General features: G+C 43.9%; 1 protein-coding gene across 1 annotated transcript in view; it reads right to left on the bottom strand.

Moving 5' to 3' along the window:
* Nucleotides 1-3978: 3978 nt before the first annotated feature.
* The window catches only part of mmp11b (matrix metallopeptidase 11b), a 38816-nt gene continuing 23282 nt past the window's right edge, over nucleotides 3979-19512 (bottom strand). Inside the window, exons 3-8 of the mRNA XM_055875270.1 lie at nucleotides 16595-16738; nucleotides 12996-13129; nucleotides 11140-11354; nucleotides 10696-10900; nucleotides 6479-6739; nucleotides 3979-6261 (exon numbers count right to left, since the gene is read on the bottom strand). Coding sequence (XP_055731245.1) covers nucleotides 6134-6261; nucleotides 6479-6739; nucleotides 10696-10900; nucleotides 11140-11354; nucleotides 12996-13129; nucleotides 16595-16738 — 1087 coding nt within the window. The 3' untranslated portion in view covers nucleotides 3979-6133. The remainder of the gene's footprint in view (nucleotides 6262-6478; nucleotides 6740-10695; nucleotides 10901-11139; nucleotides 11355-12995; nucleotides 13130-16594; nucleotides 16739-19512) is intronic.

The raw sequence follows: 19512 nt of genomic DNA, 5'->3' as shown, positions 1-19512 counted from the left end.
TGGAGGAGACGGGTTAAAGAAGGATTTTAAAGCATTGAGATATGGATTGTGTATGTGTGCCATTCAGAGGGTGAATGGGCAAAACAAAAGATTTAAGTGCCTTTGAACGGGGTACAGCAGTAGGTACCAGGCGCACCAATTTGAGTGTCAAGAACTGCAGCGCTGCTGGGGTTTTCACATTCAACAGTTTCCCGTGTGTATCAAAAATGGTCCACCACACAAAGGACATCTAGCCAACTTGACACAACTGTGGTCAGCATCCCTGTGGAATGCTTTTGACACCTTGTAGTCCATGCCCCGACGAATGTAGGCTGTTCTGAGGGCCAAATCAAACTTTATTTGTCACATGTGCCGAATACAACAAGTCTACACTTTACTGTGAAATGCTTACTTACAAGCCCTTAACCCAACAGTGCAGTTCAAGAAGAGTTAAGGAAATATTTACCTAGTAGACTAAAATAAAAAGTAATTATAAAAAGTAACACAATAAGAATAACAATAACGAGGCTATATACAGGGGGCACTGGTACCAAGTCAGTGTGTGGGGGTACAGGTTAGTCGAGGTAATTTGTACATGTAGGTAGGGTTGAAGTGACTATGCATAGATAATAAACGGAGAGTACCAGCAGTGTACAAAAGGGAGGGGGTGTCAATGTATATTGTCCAGTGGCAATTTTATTAATTGTTCAGCAGTCTAATGGCTTGGGGGTAGAAGCTGTTGAGGAGCCTTTTGGTCCTAGACTTGGCATTCCGGTACCGCTTTCCGTGCGGTAGCAGAGAAAACCGTCTATAAACAGTATGGGTGACGAGTCTCTGACAATTTTATGGGCCTTCCTCTGACACCGCCTAGTTTATGGGTCCTGGATGTCAGGAAGCTTGGCCCCAGTGATGTACTGGGCCATACGCATTACCCTCTCTAATGCCTTACGGTCAGATGCCGAGCAGTTGCCAGACCAGACGGTGATGCAACCGGTCAGAATGCTCTTGATGGTGCAGCTGTAGAACCTTTTGAGGATCTGGGGACCCGTGCCAAATCCTTTCAGTCTCATGAGGGGGAAAAGGTTTTGTCGTGCCCTCTTCATGACTGTCTTGGTATGTTTGGACCAAAGGGGGGGTGCAACTGAATATTAGGAAAGTGCTCCTAATGCTTTGTATACTCAGTGCATATCAGAAATCTGTAGAAACCTAGTTTTGTGCTTTATCATTTTTTGCCTTAGAATGTGATGCAATATAATGTACAGTGTGGACTCAAATGATTGTTTGAACTGTCCAAAACCAACACCAAACCTCCTCCCGTTCCCTCCCCATCTGACCAATCAGTTATCCACCTCAGTGCATTGTTGTATTCATATCCAAATCTTACAAGGGGCATTTGGCAATCCTTGTAAGCCCTTGCAGTCACCACCTAATGAGAGCTCAGCCACTATAAACATATTGAGGAAAAGACATTGAAGTTTAAGGAAAGTGAAAAGAGTGAAGGAATGGCTTGTATTGAGAGCATCTGCTTGTTCTCCTGCTGCCCACATCAAAAGAGGGATATTTACTGTAAGGCACATATGGATAATAAAAGAAAGGAAGCTTCAATTAATTTCTGGTTTCTGTCAGGTTCTGTCCACCACTTTTCCATAGTGTGTATGTGTGAGTTAGGCTAATCATTTCAACTACCGTTTATCATCTTTTCAAGCCCACTCTGTTTTGTTTACGGCAGAAGGTTTTAGTTAACAGGGAAGAATACTGGCAGCATACAGGTTTACAGTTATTCAACTCAGCCTCGCTCTGCGATGGCTGCAAAGTTTAAGTAATAGTCTCTTTTTTTGGACTTCCTGCAGCTTTCACTATGCCAAGTGACATCATCCCACACAAGGATCATAGGGATTTAGGGGAGAGTGGGGTAAATTCAGCCAAAAGGTTCAGTTGAGTCAGCCTTGTTTCTAGAAAACCATTTGACCAAACATTTAGGAAGATGTCATCATTTCAAGGAGTCTGAAGGAAAAACTACATGGAAAAAGTGGGAAGCAAGTTAGGTTAAAAAAAAAGGTCAAATGAGTGTTTTAGAGGTTTCATGATGCATGTATCTAAACCAAAGTAGATCATTTTAAGAGTGTTCTATACATAATTTGGGGTCTCTATAAGCTTCAATATGAGGTCCTAAACTTGCATGAAAATGCCTCCTTGTAGCTGTGTGAGCTAATATAGTCAAAATGTTTGCCTTGGGGTAAATTGGGCCAATGGTTGAGCCAATTGGAGTGTTTTCTTCCCAGTCCTTTAGCAAGGCATTATTACTGGGATATGAAGTAACAACATGGCCTATGTTTAAATTGTTAAAAAGACAAAAAAAACTATTGTGTTGAGTTTTGTTTGGGAAATAAAGATAATTGTATCTCTCAAAGTTGATTATTAGCAGAAATATCCAATCAAAACAGAGCCGTTGACACGTAACACGTAACCCCAGGGCTCTGTTCTAGGCCCTCTCCTATTCTCGCTATACACCAAGTCACTTGGCTGTGTCATATCCTCACATGGTCTCTCCTATCATTGCTATGCAGACGACACACAATTAATCTTCTCCTTTCCCCCCTCTGATAACCAGGTGGTGAATCGCATCTCTGCATGTCTGGCAGACATATCAGTGTGGATGACGGATCACCACCTCAAGCTGAACCTCGGCAAGACGGAGCTGCTCTTCCTCCCGGGGAAGGACTGCCCGTTCCATGATCTCGCCATCACGGTTGACAAATCCATTGTGTCCTCCTCCCAGAGTGCTAAGAACCTTGGCTTGATCCTGGACAACACCCTGTCGTTCTCAACTAACATCAAGGCGGTGACCCGTTCCTGTAGGTTCATGCTCTACAACATTCGCAGAGTACGACCCTGCCTCACGCAGGAAGCGGCGCAGGTCCTAATCCAGGCACTTGTCATCTCCCGTCTGGATTACTGCAACTCGCTGTTGGCTGGGCTCCCTGCCTGTGCCATTAAACCCCTACAACTCATCCAGAACGCCGCAGCCCATCTGGTGTTCAACTTTCCCAAGTTCTCTCACGTCACCCCGCTCCTCCGCTCTCTCCACTGGCTTCCAGTTGAAGCTCGCATCCGCTACAAGACCATGGTGCTTGCCTACGGAGCTGTGAGGGGAACGGCACCTCCGTACCTTCAGGCTCTGATCAGGCCCTACACCCAAACAAGGGCACTGCGTTCATCCACCTCTGGCCTGCTCGCCTCCCTACCTCTGAGGAAGTACAGTTCCCGCTCAGCCCAGTCAAAACTGTTCGCTGCTCTGGCACCCCAATGGTGGAACAAACTCCCTCACGACGCCAGGTCAGCGGAGTCAATCACCACCTTCCGGAGACACCTGAAACCCCACCTCTTTAAGGAATACCTAGGATAGGATAAAGTAATCCTTCTAACCCCCCCCCCCCCTAAAAGATTTAGATGCACTATTGTAAAGTGGTTGTTCCACTGGATATCATAAGGTGAATGCACCAATTTGTAAGTCGCTCTGGATAAGAGCGTCTGCTAAATGACTTAAATGTAATGTAATGTAACAAATTGGTGGCGTTGGGGGCCAGAGATGACATAGTTGTGGAATGTGGTCCGCAGGGGAGGAGCACGGAACAGCCGGGTTCCATTTCAACACTGTGAGGAGGATAGATTGGTACCAGACCTGCTTTGGCACTTAGAGGATGAAGCCTTTGGGCCCCCAGCTCATAAACAAAAACATGAGCGCAGTCCGCATTAGTCCAGAACACTCCTTACATTGTCTGTACTTGAATGTCATGCAGCTGATGCAATCCACATGTATTATTTTGCAATGATTAATAACATTACTGATACAGCACTATACGAGACTGACATGTTAGCATTTTGTGGCACGGAATTTATGTTTTTCACAAAACACGGCATGTTACTGTATGCAAGTGAAACATTTCATTCACAAAACAACATTTCATTTCATTTAAACCAAGAGGCTTTTTATTGGTACCAAAGAATTTATACTAAATGATTTACATAGTAAATATATATTTCGGTTAAAAAAACTATTCTACGAAAGAGAAATGGTCAGGTTGTTAGGCGGGATACATGGTAAAAAAAAACAGTGTTTGCGAGACATAATTCTACAGACAATGCTCTGACACCAAAACTACCAGTGCAAGCTTTATGAAATAGTTATCTTGCAGTCAATGACATCACAATATATCAAAAAGAGTGAGGAAATGGTATCAGTGGCCTGCACTGATACATTGAAGCATCAATGACTAGCAATTGAGGCTAGCTGCATGACAAATGGTTCCACGCTACAACATGAATAAGGTTTACAGCACCATCTTGGAAGGAGCAGTTTGTAAAAGAACTGAAGGATGTTTTACCTGATGAGGTATCACCGTGACAACTTTGGATATGCAATGCTTGGCTTTCACCACTGTAAAATCATCACATCAATAAAGGGACGTTATACTCCCAAATCAAACTTTGTCAGATCTTTTCAGACCAAAAAAAACAAGTCTAATGTCAAGATGAATCTACACTCCTCCAGCAATATGCATCAACACCATTAATTTTGGATAGTGGCATATGGCTGGATCTACAAAACAGATGGCCTACTTTTGAGGTATAAAACGTCTATCAAACATTGATTTTGGAGTGAAATATCCCTATAACTGTTAAAGATAAAGCCCTCTATTTGAGGTACATCTTTACCTTCATTGTTGAGTCAGTTTTAGCAGCTGTGTGTGAAATAGAAAGCTCAGTGAGGCCGGAGAGAAAATGTGTGTCCCTCTCAAATAGGTTTACACTGCTACCTGATGGGTTTTGTCTAAACAATGGCAGAAAAGAAAGCAGGACTGCACAGATAAATACTTGAGACTCATCTGTGGGTAAAATATTTTTGACAACACATAAACAGCAATAAATAAGAATCAAGGATAAACATCAAGCAACAAAAAAAACGATTCAGAGGGTATAGTTTGTTAAATGTACTTTTTCCTGAGAAGAGTATCATTGGCTGTCGATGGAAAGGGCGATGAGCACCAATAAGAAACATGGAACTATCACCTCACTTTTCTAGTGCACCGGTTGTAGTTTTTAAAAGGGACATATCTAAAATGTTCAACTTCATATTCATCATCTCCAGCACCATCCTAACATCAACATACTGTATGTGAAAATGGTGGTTTTCTATGTTTTGTATTAAAAAAAGAAAAATAAGTGTTTCCAATCACTCAATTAGTAGACAATTAGTAGGCAATGCCTACTCATAATTGGTTAAAAGTCATATGACGCACACCGATGATGTCATGTGACACACTTAAGCTTCCTCTATCTTTTTTAATACAAAACATAGAAACGTGCCATTTTCACATATGTTGATGTTGGGGTTGGTGCTGGAGACGATGAATATGGGGCAGATTTTTTTTTACATTTCCCTTCATAGAGAAAAGTACTGAGAGTATTGAAATAATACTGTAACTACACTGTTCCTACGGATTTGAAAAGATGAACCTATGTAAAATGTTACTTTTAAATGCCACTGTTAAATAGTATGTACCAGAGGCTAAAGACGGTTACAAAAGGTATTGTTCTGAAAAAATAAAAACATATAGCATACCACAACTTATTATTTGATGCAGAGGTAAGCATTCGTCTTGAGAAAAAGCTGCCTATTGATTAAAATTGAGTTATGATTATCGTGAACAAAAGTATTGAAGTTACTTATCTTGAATGAAAATGTCCATTTACAAATACCAGTTGCGTACATTGTTCTTCTGTTAGCTGGCCGTTCGCTCTTTAACGTATCTCTCAAACAGTGTGCATCGATTTCAAACCAGCTATTATCATATTGTGGATGATGATGAAACTAAATGTACTCAATTCACCCTTTGAATTATGACCTCAATTTCTATTGGTCTTCAGACTGCCCCGGACCTCAGACTGGGGTCATAATGAAGGTTTCAACCAATAGCATCAAGTCCTGACCTCCAGTAGACCAAAATCAACAGTCATCCTGTTTATGTTACACAATGATGTAATTGTATCAGTCTAAAGTCCCAGTGGAACAACATTAGTCATAAGAGCAAAAAAATAAAGATGGCCCTGATATTCCATTCACCTCTTGGGGCGATATGGACTCTTCCTGGCTTTATCGATAAAAGGAAGCGGGGCAGCCAAAGAAGTCCATGCCGATATAGCGGGGGTATCCTTCCAGAACCTTCACCTCCACGGGGTCAAACTTCCAATACTGTCTCCCACTCAGGAAATGAGCAAAGCCTATTAGGAAGTTAGGAGGTCAACAATTAGCTCAATGCAATTAAATGGAATTACCATGGGTTTACATGCACGCACACACACAAACTGTCAGAAACACACAATACTCAGAGATATCCACATGCTTGCTATCAATAAAACTGGGAACACAACACGACATAATGGATCCTGTCCAAATACATTTAGCCTTTGACTATTTTTGTATATCTCTGACTCTCACCATATCGGTCCTGGAAAGCTGCGTCAATATCCTTGGGGATGCCCCTCCAGTCCTGCATGCTACGCGGGTGTGCTGTGTCCACTCGGTTCTCCAGGGGGCTGAAGCGCCAGTAGGTGCCCGACTTGAAGAGGTAGGTCTTCTGGGCCTTGTCCTCGCCCCACATGAGGGCTGCTTGGATGTCCGACACTTGAAGGCCCAGCCGACGCACTGAGTCCGGCCCCGTGATCCTCCTCTCCGCGTCAAACACCCAGTAACTGTCGCCTGTTGACGATGTCACACGTCTTTTTAGACACAGATCTGGGATTAGCCTAGTCAGTCCTAATGTTAACTATTAGGGGGATGAAATAATATAAGAAAGGGAAAGGAGGATACCTAGTCAGTTGTACAACTGAATGCCTTCAACTGAAAAGTGGCTTCCGCATTTAACCCAACCCCTCTGAATCAGAGCCTGTATCAGCTGTCAGGGACGACATCTGTGCTAAGTAGACGGTGGGTCACATAAACCAGAGGCTCAGGCTGAAACATGTACCTGGTGAATGGACCTAGTACTGCTGTTTCCTCTCTCCCTACTACTGCTGTTTCCTCTCCCTCCCTACTACTGCTGCTGTATCCTCACTCTACCTACTACTGCTGTTTCCTCTCTCTCCCTACTGCTGCTGTTTCCTCTCCCTACTGCTGCTGTTTCCTCTCCCTACTGCTGCTGTTTCCTCTCTCTCCCTACTGCTGCTGTTTCCTCTCTCTCCCTACTGCTGCTGTTTCCTCTCTCCCTACTGCTGCTGTTTCCTCTCTCTCCCTACTGCTGCTGTTTCCTCTCTCCCTACTGCTGCTGTTTCCTCTCTCCCTACTGCTGCTGTTTCCTCTCTCCCTACTATTGCTGTTTCCTCTCTCTCCCTACTACTGCTGTTTCCTCTCTCCCTACTACTGCTGTTTCCTCTCCCTCCCTACTGCTGCTGTTTCCTCTCCCTCCCTACTGCTGCTGTTTCCTCTCCCTCACTACTGCTGCTGTTTCCTCTCCCTCCCTACTGCTGCTGTTTCCTCTCCCTCCCTACTACTGCTGTTTCCTCTCTCTCCGTACTACTGCTGTTTCCTCTCTCTCCCTACTGCTGCTGTTTCCTCTCTCCCTACTGCTGCTGTTTCCTCTCTCCCTACTACTGCTGTTTCCTCTCCCTCCCTACTGCTGCTGTTTCCTCTCCCTCCCTACTGCTGCTGTTTCCTCTCCCTCCCTACTGCTGCTGTTTCCTCTCCCTCCCTACTACTGCTGTTTCCTCTCCCTCCCTACTACTGATGTTTCCTCTCCCTCCCTACTGCTGCTGTTTCCTCTCCCTCCCTACTGCTGCTGTTTCCTCTCCCTCCCTACTACTGCTGTTTCCTCTCCCTCCATACTACTGCTGTTTCCTCTCCCTCCCTACTGCTGCTGTTTCCTCTCCCTTCCTACTGCTGCTGTTTCCTCTCCCTCCCTACTACTGCTGTTTCCTCTCTCTCCTTACTGCTGCTGTTTTCTCTCCCTTCTACTGCTGCTGCTGCTGTGCTTATAGGAGCTTCTGCTAACTGCTGGGCCTAATTGGCCCACCCAAACACTGGCTGAGCCCTGGTGGGAGGTGGAGAGTTTAGACGCCAATAAAACAACACACATCCACAGACACACACACACAGAGACACATACACGCACATACGCCTTTGCACACAGGCACACGCAGACAATCGTATATATATACATATTTATATATATATATATATATATATATATATATATATATATATATAAATACACACACACACACACACACACACACACACACACACACACACACACACACACACACACACACACACACACACACACACACACACACTATACACCCTTGCAAGACTAGACCATGTTTCTGCCATCTGTCATCACTATGATCAACGCTGTTAAAATAAACAAAACCAGAGCAGAGTCGTTAAGCCGTGGATTGTTTGTGTGAAGCAACTAATATCACTTTACATTTACCCCTCTGGTGATCTGCTGTCAAATACTTTCTTTTTAGAAGTTTGACCAAACCTGACTTCACAGGAGGTTGGTGGCACCTTAATTGGGGAGAAGGGGCTCGTGGTAATGACTGTAGCGGAATCAGTGGAATGGTATCAAATACAGTGGGGAGAACAAGTATTTGATACACTGCCGATTTTGCAGGTTTTCCTACTTACAAAGCATGTAGAGGTCTGTAATTTTTATCATAGGTACACTTCAACTGTGAGAGACGGAATCTAAAACAAAAATCCAGAAAACATTGTATGATTTTTAAGTAATTAATTTGCATGACAATTATTTGATACATCAGAAAAGCAGAACTTAATATTTGGTATAGAAACCTTTGTTTGCAATTACAGAGATCATACGTTTCCTCTAGTTCTTGACCAGGTTTGCACACACTGCAGCAGGGATTTTGGCCCACTCCTCCATACAGACCTTCTCCAGATCCTTCAGCTTTCGGGGCTGTCGCTGGGCAATACGGACTTTCAGCTCCCTCCAAAGATTTTCAATTGGGTTCAGGTCTGGAGACTGGCTAGGCCACTCCAGGACCTTGAGATGCTTCTTCCAGAGCCACTCCTTAGTTGCCCTGGCTGTGTGTTTCGGGTCGTTGTCATGCTGGAAGACCCAGCCACTACCCATCTTCAATGCTCTTACTGAGGGAAGGAGGTTGTTGGCCAAGATCTCGCAATACATGGCCCCATCCATCCTCCCCTCAATACGGTACAGTCGTCCTGTCCCCTTTGCAGAAAAGCATCCCCAAAGAATGATGTTTCCACCTCCATGCTTCACGGTTGGGATGGTGTTCTTGGGGTTGTACTCATCCTTCTTTTTCCTCCAAACACGGCGAGTGGAGTTTAGACCAAAAAGCTCTATTTTTGTCTCATCAGACCACATGACCTTCTCCCATTCCTGCTCTGGATCATCCAGATGGTCATTGGCAAACTTCAGACGGGCCTGGACATGCGCTGGCTTGAGCAGGGGGACCTTGCGTGCGCTGCAGGATTTTATTCCATGACGGCGTAGTGTGTTACTAATGGTTTTCTTTGAGACTGTGGTCCCAGCTCTCTTCAGGTCATTGACCAGGTTCTGCCGTGTAGTTCTGGGCTGATCCCTTACCTTCCTCATGATCATTGATGCTCCACGAGGTGAGATCTTGCATGGAGCCCCAGACCGAGGATGATTGACCGTCATCTTGAACTTCTTCCATTTTCTAATAATTGCGCCAACAACAGTTGTTGCCTTCTCACCAAGCTGCTTGCCTATTGTCCTGTAGCCCATCCCAGCCTTGTGCAGGTCTACAATTTTATCCCTGATGTCCTTACACAGCTCTCTGGTCTTGCCCATTGTGGAGAGGTTGGAGTCTGTTTGATTGAGTGTGCGGACAGGTGTCTTTTATACAGGTAACGAGTTCAAACAGGTGCAGTTAATACAGGTAATGAGTAGAGAACTCTCTTCTTAAAGAAAAACTAACAGGTCTGTGAGAGCTGGAATTCTTACTTGTTGGTAGGTGATCAAATACTTATGTCATGCAATAAAAGGCAAATTAATTACTTAAAAGTCATACAATGTGATTTTCTGGATTTTTGTTTTAGATTCCGTCTCTCACAGTTGAAGTGTACCTATGATAAAAATTACAGACCTCTACATGCTTTGTAAGTAGGAAAACCTGCAAAATCGGCAGTGTATCAAATACTTGTTCTCCCCACTGTATATCAAACACATGGTTTCCAGGTGTATGATGCCATTCCATTTGCTCTGTTCTGGCCATTATTATGAGCTGTCTTCCCCTCAGAAGCCTCCTGTGTCTGACTTTCAGAAAAATGTCTGTCTCAAAACGAAACACTTATGGTCCCACTCGGAACTGCTACCAACATGCGAGAGTCTGGTACTGCGCTCTAAGGTCCCGACTCTGAACCACACGTACGCCCTGGCGACAGGGGTTTGACTCTCACCTTGGGCCTCTCCTGTCTGTTTTGAACTGTCCGGTCATAAAAATAGCTAATTTAAAAACAATTAGACACACTGCCCTACGATGAGCTACTTCTGTACTCCTTACCACGCCTGCCAAATATCAGAGCTCAAAATCAACTGCTACCAGCAGAGCAGTGGATCCCATAGAAATACACATTAGAATGGGTAAAACCCCAGACTATGGCAGGTATTCTATTTCTATGGTGGAACTGAATTTAGCTGAATTTACCTTGGAAGAACCAGCTGTTTCCAGTCTTGTCTTCGTAGGCCGCATCGATGTTGTCGGGGATCCCCCTCCAGTGGCGTGTTGCTAGCGCCGGGTACCCCGCCTGCAGTTGGCCATCACGGATACGCCACACGTAGCGGGACTTGAAGAAGAACATCTCCCCTCTGATCATGGACACGGCATCAAAGTTAGTCCTGCAGGGGTCCGGCTGTGGCCAAGTCATGGAGAAAGAGACAGAGTGAGCACAGGTTATGTCATGCAAAATCAAAATGGCGGAAGCTCAACTCAGCCTGGAAACTTTCTTCAATCTCAACAAATTGAGTCACTGAAACGAGCATTGCGTGTCAATCTACTAATATTCCAGTTGTTACCTATTTGCTCCCAACAATGGATGTGTTCACTGATAAGTTGAACTTCTATTAATGTCTTGTCATATTCAGTCCTCACCACAGTGGTTTCGATCTCATTGGTCTCTGTGATGACGGGCGGGGCTTTTCGCAGCGGACCATACAGGTATTGGATGCCCTGCTTGTCATCGTCGCTCAGCTCCAGGGGATAGGAGAAGCTGTAGAAGGGGGACATGACGGCTCCGTCGACCAGGGAGTGCTGGAGGCCGAGGACGTGGCCAAACTCATGGGCCGCCACCTGCAGGAGATCCGTGCCTGCAGGACCACCATGGGACAATGGTCAGTGACATTGAAACAGAGGGCATCAACCATACTTGCCTGAGCAAGATTTAGGCAGTATCTCTAGCAATGTTTGTTCAGTATCTTCACTTATAAACTACTACCTAGAGACCAGTGGCGGTCAGTGCCGTTTAAGATGAGAGAATTATTTTAATGAGATGGCCTATTACAGCATATTGGATGACTCTCATTCTTATTCCATTCACCCAGCTCAATGTAACATCGATATGTTTAGGCTACTACATGATATTCACATTTTCCCTGTACCCATCATGAGATTGGTACAATCTAGCCTATGAATGGAAGTTTACAGCGTAGGTGCACAGGTTGAGAGAATGTTGAGTAATCAAGGTGACAGACATTGGCACATTCAAAATCGCCTTGCACACTCTTGCCTGAATTTAGCTGATCTAGGGTGTAATCATTAGTCCAACAGTTGCAAATATGAGTTTCTATTGGACAAATTCAGGTACGTTTATCCCCGCTTCGTTCCATTTGCTTCCGTTTAAGAAATGTTTTTCCTCGATAGAATCGGTATCTATACATACACCCCTGATCACACACAAACACATTCACGTTCATAGCAGCCACATAAAAACATCATGATCTCTTTGCTCGTTGTATATATAATTATTTATCACTACTATCTACGGGTTCTCCTCCTCTCACCTTTTCCCTTCCCGTGTAGACCAGTGCACAACACATCAGCTATCTGTGACCAGGCGAAAAACCTTTCCAAACCAAACCTTCATATCATGACCGCTAAACGCGACATACAGCCTACATCGTTGTCACGCCATAGTCAACATAGCTACTAGAACTAATGCATTAGTAAAGCCGCTACAATCATAAATTAATAAAACCAAAATCTTACCTTAACTTGGAAGAGTTCCAGTGTTGGATAGCCATAGCCAGCTAGCAAACATAGCATCCCTCTCTGTTTGATCTGGGTTTTTGAATAGGCTAAACTAGCTAGCTGCATTTGCTAGCTAAGTGAAAGTTAAAAAAAAAAATACAACCAAATATATCTAGCTCTCTCTCTCGCTCTCTTGCTTCTCTTTAGTTTTGGAATAAATTTGTTAAAAACTGTTAAACTACTGTCTTTCTTGCTCTCTGAGTCAACTACTCACCACATTTTATTCACTGCAGTGCTAGCTAGCAATAGCTTTCAGTACTAGATTTATTCTCTTATCTTTGATTGGGTGGACAACATGTCAGTTCATGCTGCAAGAGCTCGGATAGGTTGGAGGACATCCTCTGGAAGTTGTCATAATTACTGTGTAAGTCTATGGAAAGGGGTGAGAACCATGAGCCTCCTAGGTTTTGTATTGAAATCGATGTACCTAGAGGAGGACAGAAGCTGTCCTCTGGCTAAACCATGGTGATACCCTACAGACTGCTGCTGAGGCTACTGTACACCTTTATTGCAAAACAGTGCATTTTAATCAATTATTTTGTGACGTGAACATTTTTAGTATAGTTTTATCTTTTTTAATGTTTCACTATTTTTATTTTTATGAAATTCACTCTGGAGGTCGGTCCTCCCCTTCCTCCTGCGAGGAGCCTCCACTGATATAGACCGGTAAATTAAATAGGTTATTTCTGCTATTCACTCACCCATGCTGTTTCCCACTGTCCAACTCTCATCATAGTCAAAGTGGATGTCGCCTGCCCGGTGAGTTCTGGGGAAAAAAGCATGGGCCAGAATGCCTCCAGGACCATCGAAAGGCAGGTTGTCACCATGCCAGTACCTACACAACAAACACAGAGGCACAAGGAAGGGTGGTCAGACATTTTATTTTAGACAAAGTTCACCACTTCATTAGTCACTTTAGGGCATTAGATTCAGCTGCGGGCAAATTTTCTTCTTAAGCGGATGGTCGGAGGGCCTGGGAACTTAATTACAAATAATTTGTAGACTGCAATTTGACTGCAAGAATCCCAAACAGATCATTTCAAACCTTGCTTAGATTTGTATACGATCACGTCTCTCTATTATGCGTGGGAATACTTGGGAATAGAAAACTTGGAGCTGATTTCCTGGTGTTTTTACAGTCTTTTATGTCCAACTATGAAAATGTTATACCGAACAAAAATATAAACGCAACATGTTGGTGTTGGTCCCATGTTTCATGAGCTAAAATAAAAGATCCCAGAAATGTTCCATATGTACAAAAATCTTATTTCTCTCAAATTTTGTGCTAGTGAGCATTTCTCCTTTGCCAAGATAACCCATCCACCTGAAAGGTGTGGCATATCAAGAAGCTGATTAAACAGCATGATCATTACACAGGTACACCTTGTGCTAGGGACAATAAAAGGCCACACTAAAATGTTCAGTTTTGTCACACAAAATGTGCAGTTTTGTTACACAGATGTCTCAAGTGTTGAGGGAGTGTGCAATTGGCATGCTGACTGCAGGAATGTCCACCAGAGTTGTTGCCAAATAATTAAATGTTAATTTCTCTACCATAAGCCGCCTCCAACGTTGTTTTAGAGAATTTGGCAGTACGTCCAACCGGTCTCACAACCGCAGACCACGTGTAACCACACCAGCCTCCACATCCAGCTTCTTCACCTGCGGGATCGTCTGAGACCAGCCTCCCGGACAGCTGATGAAACTGAGATGTATTTCTGTCTGTAATTAAGCCCTTTTATCGGGAAAACCTCAGTCTGATTGGCTGGACCTAGCTCCCCAATGGGTGAGCCTGGCTCCCAACTGTTTGGGCTTCCTGCCCAGTCATATGAAATTTATAGATTCGTGCCTAATGAATTTATTTCAATTGACTGATTTCCTTATTTGAAATGTAAATCAGTAAAATTGTTGAAATTGTTGCATGTTGCGTTTATATTTTTGCTCAGTATAAAAAAATATATATATACATTTTCTTTGCTCAGAAAACTTGGGGGGCCAAGTAAAACCAACCGTGGGCCGGCAGTTTGGGAACCCTGCTTTATGGGCTCCTTACAAATCTGATTCCCATATGTTTGTTATTATGTTTGTACTGTTGCTTATATACAAGGGATGTATCCATGTATCCATTTCAACATTAATGAAGATGCATTCAAAGGGGAAATTGACATTTGATCCTTTCCTTTCTGCTCAGATATTCAAGTAGGCTCCATGGACCTTCTGTACAGTAAATAATCAAAGTAATGCTGTCATTGCAGACAGTAAAAAATCTGGGTCTATAACAAATCTTGCGGCTCCATAACCCTCTCGATGTCGAGATCCCACCTAGTACAGTAACTGAACATCATGTCATTACTGAGGCATCTTTTTGATGTATGGTACAATGTCCTAAACTATGCCATTGCTCAGACCCATCGCACTGTGGGGGCATTGAGTTACGGCTCATACCACAGCGATTAAACCCAATTAATGTTGCCAGCCTGCATAGTGATGTAACTAACGACTGGGTCAAATGATGAGAAAGTATGAATTAACTTATAAAAAAGACAAAAAAATTGTAATATCTACGAAAACATGTTATTTCTTCCGGGAAATATGTGCTTTAGGATTTTTTTATTTTACAACTGTGGTATAACCAGGATAAACGCCTCTGTTCTGTACATTACCTTGGAAAAATGAACTCCGCAGCGGGACGAGACAGAACGTCAGTGTTAATCTCTACTTACAAAGGCAAAGGTCTCGAGGGCGGATACAGTATCGTCTGAGAGAAGAAACATGTAAATAGGTCTGGTGTGTAGGTGGATGCTCTAAAGCTGCAGTCATTTACAACAAGGGAATGTGATGCTGTTGTGCTCGTGCCAACACGAGAAATCCATTGAGAGTTGAAAAAATGTGCCCTGAGGCTTTTCATTCAAATAAACCGTAGCTAACAAGTCCTGCTTTGTAACATTCAAGTGCATTCAGGATGGAGAGGGGGGGAACGATTCGCCCATGAGCATGGCTTATTATAGACATGGGTGAGAGATGGGCAGGGTTGGGGTCAATTCAACTCAGTTTAACTGAGTTGGTGAGTTCAGGTTCCAAATTAGAAAATGTAATTCAGGAATTACATTTCTTTGAAGATAAATGGACATTCACAAATTCATGCACACCTGCATCACATTTTTAGATTTGATTGAGTAAATGAAAATTGCCCTCAAGTTTGGTGATTGGACCGAGATAACTGAACACTAGTGTTGGCCTGTGAAAAATGCTACACCTGTACTAGCTGTAACACCACTCCCTTATTTCCCACCTCTTCCCCTAACAGATAACAAGTCATGAACATAGCTGTATGAATGTCCAACAGCAAAGCTGATTATCTGTACAACCATCAACGCTAATCCCTCAACTTCTCTTTTGAAAAGGTCCTTTTGTTTTTGTCTGATAAAATGAGAGCTTCACATCTCTAAGTCAACAAGATGAACCTGATAAGAAGCACAAGACAGATGAAATAGGATGTCCTGGGTGTTAGCATTAGTAATATTTATAGTAAAGGTAGAGTGTTTCACAGATAAACACAGACATATTGAGTGAGTCAGGAAAGTGATACAAGACATACAAATAGTTTTGATGATGTGCACCAGCACACAATATGACCAGTAATGCTGTTATATTGAAAGTACATTTAAAAACTGTAATAGAAATCAATAACACATTTTCCAGTGCATGACTGGAATTTCAATAGATTTTCTGAAATAGGTGAGCTGAAATAGAGTTCATCCCAAGCTTGCCTCAGGTTCTCAGAGTGTTCTGCGCCACAGGAAATGCAGATGAGCTTTGTGATTTACATAAATTCACTGAAAACCCACACTAACACACAGTTATATTTACAGTATTGCAATTTTCATGTAGCCTAATTTTGGCCAGCTAATAGTCTAACCATCGACCAAGCCACATTATGGACTAAACTAAACACTAAAATTGTCACGCCTGCTCCCGCTCTCCCTCTCTGGCGCGCCAGGCTGCCCTTCATTACGCACACCTGTCACCATCATTACGCGCAGCAGCGCTCATTGAACTCACCTGGACTCCTTCCCTTTGTTGATTGCCCTGTCTATAACTGTCTGCGCCCTCGTTTGTTCCATGTGTCTGCATTAATGTCATTATGTGTTCATGTCCAGATGCTGTCATGTCCTGTTTCATGTCCATTGTTAATTAAATGTTCACTCCCTGTACCTGCTTCTCGTCTATCAGCGTTGATCTATTTTGTTACGACAATACTGGTAAAATTAAGATCCTACACCTGTAGTATGATGATTACCTGGTAAAGTCGATGATGATGTCAGCTCTCCCACTGCTGACCTCAGTGAACTTCAAGGGTGTGACTTCACTCCACACACGCAGAGCCTCCTGCAAGATGTGACGGACTTTCTCATTACTCAACTGCCAGGGGAAGCGCATGATCCTGTGAGACACACACACACACACACGTCAGAAACCACCAGCGTGATCGCCATCTGTGTTCTACCCATAATCCTCTTTTGCGAGGGGCAGAGTGAGTGCCACCCTTCTCTAGTTGCTTCATGGGCCACAGGGTGACCTTGGTCTAGGATAATCTGGTTGTTGTGAGAAAGAAGCCTCTCTAAAGTGGGTGCAAGGCCCAGTCTGATGCCACCCAGCTTGACTGGTGGGTTGAAGCTGTCAAACGTCCCACATCAACAAAAGGATCTGGTATAATATGTTGCTGAATGGGTTGTATGGATTAACTGTCTGCACAATGCCAGATCACCATGATGGCATGGTTCAATCATACAGATGTAGAATCTTAATTTGAACCAGTTTGCTACAGAAGGTAAATAATCCTACAGCAACAGGAAATGTGAATTATTATGTGAATTATAAATTATGAACGTTTATGTAGGGGTTGACACATTTTTTGTTTTTGGCAAATCAAGTCTGAGATTTTCAAGTGGAAACCACAAGTCAAATACACTACAAGTTGCATTTTCTGCAGTGCAGGAAAATTCTCAGCGACAAAAGAGTGATCAACTTAAGTATACAGCAACATGAACAAAGACTATGATAGGTGCTTGCTTGCATACTGACCTAACTAACCAACCAACACTCTTTATGCAGAATCATTAAAAAAATTATACCTATCCTCAAAAAGTTTGACAGCTGCCATCTTGACTTGCTGCATCACCGTCTGTTATGGCAACTGCTTGACGTCCGACCGCAAGGCGGATGCAAAGGGTGGTGCGGACAGCCCAGTACATCACTGGGGCCGAGCTCCATGCCATCCAGAACCTCTATACCAGGCGGTGTCAGTGGAAGCACGGAAAATTGTCAAAGACCCCAGCCACCCAAGCCATAGACCCGTTCATTCTGCTACCGCACGGTAAGCGGTACCGTAGTGCCAAGTCTGAGACCAAAAGGCTCCTGAACAGCTTCTACCCCCAAGCCATAAGACAGCTGAACAGTTGTGAACAGGACTATTTGCATTGACCTAGTTTTGCATTGACCTAGCTTTGCACTGACCCTCTTGCACTGATTCTATGCACACTCACTGGACTCTACCCACACACTCGCTGGACTCTACCCACACACTCGCTGGACTCTACCCACACACTCGCTGGACTCTACCCACACACTCGCTGGACTCTACCCACACACTCGCTGGACTCTACCCACACACTCGCTGGACTCTACCCACACACTCGCTGGACTCTACCCACACACTCGCTGGACTCTACCCACACACTCGCTGGACTCTACCCACACACTCGCTGGACTCTACCCACACACTCACTGGACTCTACCCACACACTCACACATACTTAAGAATTTGTTCTTAACTGACTTGCCTAGTTAAATCAAAGTTTTAAAAACGTTTTTTTTTTTTACTTACACTCCAACACAAACACACACACATGCTCACACACACACACACATGCATGCATATTAACGCCACACACACATTTTTACACTCTTCAAATACGTACAATGATGCTACTCTGTTTATTAACTATCCTGATTGCCTTGTCACTTTTACTCCTACCTACATATACATATTAGCTCAACTACCTCGTACCCCTGCACATTGACTCGGTACTCCTTGTACATAGCCTCGTTATTGTTATCTATTGTCTTCCTATTTTCTATTTTTATTTGCACATTTTCGTACTTTTTAACTCTGCATTGTTGGGAAAGGGCTCGTAAGTAAGCATTTCACGGTAAAGGCTACACCTGTTGTATTTGGATTCATACTTGTATTTGGATTCATACTTCAGTTGTTCAAGGCATAGGTAATGTGCAGTACATAGAAACATAACTTCAACTTGTTCACAGTTGTTGTGGATTACCATGCAGCAAGGCTGAATTCTGAGTTGACAGAGGTTGTGTGTGCGTCCGTCCAACCAGTAGGACCTGCATTATTATGACAGGCGTTGACAGACAGAAAGGGCAGCGCTTGTTATTACCAGGCGACACCCCATGGAGGACATTTAAACAACCGTGACATGTTCAGTCTCAATGTCCGTCTCATGTTTCATATTATGGGTTTCTCAGTGGGCGCCAGTACAATCCTTCCCCCCCTGCTTTCTGTTGCAATCCGTTACCCCCCTGCTTTCTGTTGCAATCCGTTACCCCCCTGCTTCTGTTGCAATCCGTTACCCCCCTGCCCTGCATACATTTCCCTGGATACCAGCCATGGCGGCTATCACTTTTATTCTTCATTTTAGATGTCATAATGAATGGGCGGGGGTTGCAGAAATGGATTGCGCCTCATTGTGTGGAGGCCCTACATACATGCCCAGACAGGAGAGGCCAGCCTTGTGCTGTTGCTGTATTACCCTACTCTACTTCAATAACCTCCCTAACCCTGCCACGGTGATGCATGCCGGGGCCCGATTCTAACCACAGCCCCCGACGCCTGCAGCAGACACCCATTAAACCTGTGCCCTGGGAGTTCAGTTCCAGAATGTGGAACAGTCACTGTGTTGCTAATGCTACGGCCCGTTATTATTAGTCATCACAGAGGAGACAGCAAAACGCTGGCCTTGTAATGACCCCCCTCACCATAGCCACTCTGGGAAAAGAGGAGTGGAACCAGAGCGAGGACAACAGTGCTGATTGCTGGCTCGCGGGCCAAAAGAGGCAGGTCCAGCTCTGTGCTGTTGTGTGTCTCCTGAGGTAAAAATGTGATGAGCCAGCAGAGTACAGTACACACCCCTACAGTAC

Source organism: Salvelinus fontinalis, chromosome 21, assembly GCF_029448725.1.
Source record: "Salvelinus fontinalis isolate EN_2023a chromosome 21, ASM2944872v1, whole genome shotgun sequence".
Taxonomy (NCBI): Eukaryota; Metazoa; Chordata; class Actinopteri; order Salmoniformes; family Salmonidae; genus Salvelinus; species Salvelinus fontinalis.
This window is presented reverse-complemented; position numbering and strand designations above follow the sequence as displayed.